Source organism: Salvelinus sp. IW2-2015, unplaced genomic scaffold (genome assembly GCF_002910315.2).
Source record: "Salvelinus sp. IW2-2015 unplaced genomic scaffold, ASM291031v2 Un_scaffold9682, whole genome shotgun sequence".
NCBI lineage: Eukaryota > Metazoa > Chordata > Actinopteri > Salmoniformes > Salmonidae > Salvelinus > Salvelinus sp. IW2-2015.
In genome coordinates, this window is record NW_019950940.1 from 1 (window position 1) to 7,029 (window position 7,029).

General features: G+C 41.7%; 1 protein-coding gene across 1 annotated transcript; it reads left to right on the plus strand.

Moving 5' to 3' along the window:
* Positions 1–5,071: 5,071 nt before the first annotated feature.
* Positions 5,072–7,023, plus strand: LOC139027318 (apoptosis-associated speck-like protein containing a CARD). Its single transcript, XM_070442436.1, has 3 exons — positions 5,072–5,183; positions 5,430–5,708; positions 6,475–7,023. Exons 1-3 carry the CDS (start codon positions 5,072–5,074, stop codon positions 6,489–6,491), a joined length of 408 nt encoding a protein of 135 aa, XP_070298537.1. The 3' UTR covers positions 6,492–7,023.
* The last annotated feature ends 6 nt before the right edge of the window (positions 7,024–7,029 follow it).

Sequence of the window (7,029 nt, forward strand, 5' to 3'; positions counted from 1 at the left end):
ACACATCTGTTACACCCCTCCATCTCACCACAATCAAAACATTAAAACTTGTATTCAACCACACATGACCCACCCCTCCACGAACCAACAAATTTACCAACTTGCCGTGTATATCAACAAACACTTGTAGCGACCCCTAACGCCCACACAATTTAAACTGTATTCAACAACACATGATAACATCCCTCTCACCTCCCCCTACTTATTTCAAACTTTCTTTTCAACACATTCTGTACACCCCTGAACCGACCAACTCATTTAAACTGTACTTACAACTACCGACTCACTGTATAGTCCCCTCACAACCAACATCATTTTCTAAAACTGAGTTGCCCCAAACACACTAAAGATAGCACCCCTGCACCCTCCACACATCATTTACTTGTATTCAACACGATCTTGTACACGCGAACTCACGCGCCCTACTGTATTTAGAGCGTATTCAGACTACACTTGGTGAGAACCGCCCACCCGCATACTTATTAAATCTCTGTTTATACTAACCACATTCTGTACACCCCCTCACCCCCTACTTTATTAACATCTCGCTATTCCATACACACTGCTACTATCCTCAAGGCGCCTGCCTAGGCTTATGTTAAACTGTATTTCAACACATCCGATACACTCCTACACACGCCTTTAGGCTGTATATATAAAACTGTATTCAACACACTGTACACCACTTACCCCAGTGAACTTCATTTAAACTGTATTCAACAGGCTACACTGTCGCACTCCTTACACTCCTCTCCTATCTTTATTTAAACAGGCCCTTCCCGCCTCAACGCATGTATTCACGATGAACATCACTTGTACACCCCAATTACCCCCTACAGTTTCATGGTTAAACTGTATTTCTCAGATCACTCACTTGTGTGACACATCCTCGACCGGGCGCCTACTCCATTAAAACTGCATTGAATACACTGTACACCCCTGCTACCCCTATTCAATTATATTGTAAACTGTATTCAACACACTGTACACCCCTCACCCCCTACTTATTATAAATGTATTCAACACACTGTTACACCCCTCGACCCCTACTTATTTAAACATGATATTTAACACACTTGTTTTACACCACCCAACTCCACCCTTGAACCAATCTTCCTACCATTATAAATACGGTATGGTCAACACACTAGTACACGGGCGGCGTGCACCCGTCTTACTTATTTAAACTGTATTCATACACACTGTACACCCTCTCACCCTCTCCTAACTATAGTGTTAAGCTGCGTTTATTGCCAACACACTGTACACCCTCGACCCTCCCTACCTTATTTAAACTGTTATTTTTATACAACACTTATAACCCTCACTCTCCACTCACTCTATTTACAAATGTAATTCATTACACTCTGTACACCCCTATCGGACGCCCCTACATTTAGTTTAAAACTGGTATTAACACACTGTACACCCCCTCACTTCTCTACTTATTTGAAACTGTTATTCAATCACACTGTAACACGCGCCCTCACCCCCCACTACTTAAAGTTTTAAACTGTATTACAACCAACACTGATACACCCTCACCCCCCTAACTTTATTAGTGAAACATGTATATCAAAACACACTGTGACACAGCGCCATACACCCGCTATTTAGTTGGTGAAACTGTATTCAACACGACTGGTACCACCCCTACACCGCGGCCTAGCTGTGATAAACGAATGATATATACAACACACTGATACACCATCAACGAACCCAAACGGGGTACTGTGCAAAAGTGTTTAAAGAAAAAACCCATGTATTTTCTCATTCCACGTACACTCCCTCACCCTCGCTGATCTAATGTTAAAAGCGTGTATTCAATCACGCCACCTTCACACCCCTTCCCGTACAACTATCTTAAGTTTCCCCCATCTGTATACAACACACTAAGTACACCCCTTCGGACCTTTCTTATCTTCCTATCTTTAAACTACTTAACCAAACACACACTGATACACCACTCCTCTACCGCGCCCTACCTAGTAGTTTACAAACCTGTAATGTCCTATAACTTCACATCGTACACCCTCACCTTCCTCCTTACTTCAAAGGTTTGTTTATTTTAGATCTTGAATGTTCTAACACATCTTGTACACTCCTTTCACCCCCTTACTTATTCAACTTGTCTCGTTCTAAAACACTACTGGTACTTACCCCTCACCCTTCTCTACTTACTTTTAACACTGTTATTTTTCAACTACACTGTAACCAACCGTCATCCTCCCTTACTTCATTATAAACTGTATGGCTTAACTTACACTGTACACTCCTCTTCACCTCCTAGTGTTATTCTTAAACTTGTATTACCACTACACTACTAGTAGCACTCCACTCACCCCTATATTTATATAACTTGTATTCATATGCATTCACTTGTACAATCCCTCACTTCCTTACTTCTTTATGAACGGTATTTAGCATACACAGCTGTACAGCCCCTCACCCCCTACTTATTCTATACAATATCATCTGTACTTCAAAATAGCAGCGAACTGTTGAGAGCCCAAACTCACCCGACTCTAGTCTTCATTTTGTAGAACTGCTATATTCAACACATCTGGTTTACACACCGTTCTACTCCCCTACTCGGTTTATAAAATTAAAGAGCAATGTATACAACAACACTGTAACACCCCTCACCACCTACTTATTGTAAACTACGGGTAGTACCCCCAACACTGTACATCCCCTCACCCCCACATTATTTAAACTTCCATTACAACACACTGCTATCACCCCTCACTTCCTACGATATTTAAACTGCTTATACAACACACGTGTGACATCCTCCCCCTCCCTTACGTATTCCTAAACTTGTATTCAACACACCCTGTTACACCCTCACCCCAACAAAACTTATTTAAACTGTATACAAACACACTTGTTACCCCCTCACTTCCTACTGTAGATTTAAACGTGTTAGCTCTACAACACAACTGTGTACAGCCTCCTCCCCCTACTTAATTTAAACTGTCCATTCAAACACACTTGTACACCACTAACCCTACTTATTATGTAAGGATCTGTATGCAATCTACTACTGTAACACCCCTCACCCCCTATTAGGTTTAATAGCTTATTCTAACCACATCCTGTACACCCTCTCACTCCCCACGTATTTGAAAGGATCTGTTTCTAGACACAGCTGTCGAGAGCGCCGCTGCACCCCTACTATAATTTTAATACTGTATTCCCACCATGCACGTACAACCCCTTCACCCCCTACTTATTTAAACTGTATTTCAACCACCCCACTGCCTATCACTCCTTACCTCCCGCGTGAGCATATTATATACTGTATTCAACACACTGTGTAGAGCCGCTCCCCCCATACTTATTTTAAACTGCATTCAACCAACACTTTACACCCCTCACCCCCTACTCTATATATTAAACTGTACTCCACACAACGCTCACACCCCTCACCGCGGCCCGTTCTGATTAGAAACTGTATTCACTCATCTTGTATCACGTTCCCTCACCCGCTCTACCCTTATTTTAAACTGATACCAACACACTGTACACCGCCGTCACCGTACTGTATTTAAAGACTAGGTAGACAACACACTGTACACCCCATCACCCCTACTGATTTAGCTGTATTTACCCAGCACTGTACACGCCCTCAGCCTCGCTAGCTATATTAAAACTGTTAGTCAACACACTGTAACACCCCTCAACACCCCACCTACTTACATATTTAAACTGTATTCATCACAACACGTACACCCCCTTCAAACCCCCTACTTATTAAAACTGTATTCAAACACACTGTACACCCTCATTCTCCCTACTTATTTTAAAACATGTAATATAACTACTCTGTCACACCCTCACCCCCTAACTTATCTTAAACTGTATTACAACATCACAGTACATCTCCTCATCGCCTCCTATTTATTGTATACTGTATGCAATCATCAACTGGTATCACCCTCTGCCACTTCCACTCCTTGTAACGTATTCAACACACTGTACACCCCTCTACTCGTCCCTACTAGTGGTTAAACTGGTTATTTCATAAATTCACACTTGTATCATCCCCTCATCGCGCTCTACTTATTTAATACTATGTAATATCAACACACTGACACCCTCAACCCCCTACTTATTTAAACTGTATACAACACACTCGTACACCCTCACCCCTACTTATTTTTAAACGTGGTATTACAACTACACTGTTACACCCCACTCACCCTCTAGTTATTTAATACGATAACAACACACGTGTACAACCTCGCCTCACTCCTACTTTCATTTTTAATCTGTCATACAAATACCCACTTGTACACCCCTCACCCCCTACTTACATTTAAACTGTAATTCAACACCCACTGTACACCCCTCACCCCTTACTTAGTCTCAAACTGTATATCTAACACCGATCATACTGTACACCCCTCACTCCCTACTTATTTAAACTGTACATTCAACACACTGTACACCTCACCCGCTACTTTATTTTAAACTGTATTCAACACATCTGGTACCACCCTCACCCCCCTACTTAGTTTAAACCTTAATTCAACACACTGTACGACCCCTCCCCTACCATTATTCTTAAACCTGTATTCAACACACTCTTCACCCCTCTCCCCCGTTCTTATTTAGAGACCTGTATTTCAACGCTATCTGTCACCACCCGTCCCCTATAACTTGAGTGTTAAACTAGTATATCAACACACTGTACTTACTCCTTCCACCACCTACTTAATTTAACCTGTATTTGATCAACAACCACTGTTACACAACACCTCACCCCTACTTATTTAACCTGTATTCAACACCACTGTACATCACTCTCACCCCACTGTAATGAGACTTTCAAACTGTGTATCAACTTCATGTCACACCTCTCACTCCAACTACTTATTTAAACTGCCTATTCCAACACACTTTTTACACCCCTCACCCCCTACTATTTAAACACTGTATCTCAACAACAACTGTACCCCCCTCACCCTACTACTTATTTAAACTGTATTCAACACACTGTACACCCCTCACCCCCTACTTATTTAAACTGTATTCAACACACTGTACACCCCTCACCCCCTACGTAATGAAACTGTTCATAACTGTTCAAAAATTCAACACACAGGATAACATCAATCTGTTTCGATTTTCTTCAGATTTCAAACCACCTCAAGTCAACCCGATCAACCCTAATCCAGGTAGGGTTTTGTTTTCTCTTTCATTGTCTATGGCTAAATGTGTGATATGGAATGTGTTTGAGTCTTGTCTTACGCAAAATAATCAATCATTGTTATTGTTACGTACATCATCAAGGAGAGACACATTCAGGTCATTAAATTTGTGTTGTTGTATTTAGTGGCTTGTTATGTAGAACACAGTTGTTCTTCAGGGTTTTAGTTAATTATGACTCTAATAATATGACCATTTTCTGTCATGAATCTCAGGTGCTGAGGCTGAACTGAAGCAGCTCTCGGGTGAGGAGTTTGTGGATAAGCATATGGCTGCTCTCATTCAGAGGGTCAAGATGGTGCTGCATGTAGCAGATGACCTGCTTGTGGAGGAGATGATCCCAGATGAATTGTACTCAAGAATCCTCATGGCTTGGCCCAGTCAGGAACAAATGAGACTACTGTTTGATGCTGTACAAGCAGGAGGAACAAGAGTGAAATCTGCCTTCTACAAAGCTCTCCTTAACCATGAACCTCGTCTTGTCCAGGACCTGGGTAAGATCAAACTCCTCTGGTCCCCTGTAGCTCAGTTGGTAGAACATGGTGCTTGCAATGACAGGATAGTGGGTTTGATTCCCAGGAGCACCCATTTGTAAAAATATATGCAGAAATATATTTAGTCCCTTTGGATAAAAGTGTCTGATAAATGTCATATCATTTATTATTATTGCTCTCCCACTATGAGTTCCTGAAACATGGAGGGACATTTGAACGGCCCCTGTAATTGCAAAGTTTCCCAAAATAACCATCATATTTCAAATAGACGGCCCTCACTTAGGGCTTGTACAGACAGAATACATTTTGTGGATAGAGAGTATATTGTTCCTATAGTGTGTATTCCAATAGTGTGTATTCCCATAGTATGTATTTTTGTGTGTTTATTCCCATCGTGTGTATTATTATGTGTGTATTCATAGTGTGTATTAGTATATGTGTATTCAGAGTGTATATTCCCATAGTGTGTATTATTATGAGTGTGTTCAGAGTGTGTATTAATATGTGTGTATTCAGAGTTGGTATTCACATAGTGTGTATTATTATCTGTGCATTCAGAATGTGTATTATCATAGTGTATTCAGAGTGTGTATTCCCATAGTGTGTATTCTTATGTGTGTATTCGGAATGTGTATTCTCATCATGTGTATTCCCATAGTGTGCATTATTATGTGTGTATTCTCATAGTGTGTAGTCTTATGTTTTTTGATGGGAAGTATGTACATTTACAGTAACATTTCTAATCCCATTCTTCTACCAATGGCAGCAGCAGCTTCCTGCTGATGAATGTGATGGCCTGGGTTGGTCCTCGACCTCTGGACAAAGGGCAGCAAGCGGTCCCTCTTCCAGAGCAGGATGTCACAATACTACAGTCACTATGCTCCTAATCTGCATTGGAGTGTTGGGAGATATGACTGACAGCAAGAAGTCTATGATGATTTAAAGTTAAAGATGATACAGTCCTGTGTTTGTGCTAACATTCCACTACTTGACACTTCTTGTCATGCCAAACAGTCTGGCTGTATGGCAAGACAAGAATCAATCAAAATCAAAGTTTATTCATCACGTGCACAGAATACACTGTGTATGATTGTGGGTGTGCGTGAGTGTGGGTGGGTGGGAACGTGTGGGGTGGTGTGCGTAGACAGCCAGTGATTGCAGGTAGACAGTCATTGATAAGCTGTTCAGCAGTTTTAATGCTTCAGAGCTCGCCCCCAGTGATGAACGGTGCAGCCTTCACCACCCTCTGTAGAGCCTTGTGGTGGAGAGGGGTGCAGCCTTCACCACCCTCTGTAGAGCCTTGTGGTGGAGAGGGGTGCAG

What these genes read in the sequence shown, in the direction of transcription:
- LOC139027318 (XM_070442436.1), top strand. Translation starts at nt 5,072, where the DNA reads ATGAAACTGTTCATAACTGTTCAAAAATTCAACACACAGGATAACATC. An exon ending in CCCGATCAACCCTAATCCAG is followed by an intron (nt 5,184 to 5,429) that starts GTAGGGTTTTGT and finishes CATGAATCTCAG; the next exon opens with GTGCTGAGGCTGAACTGAAG.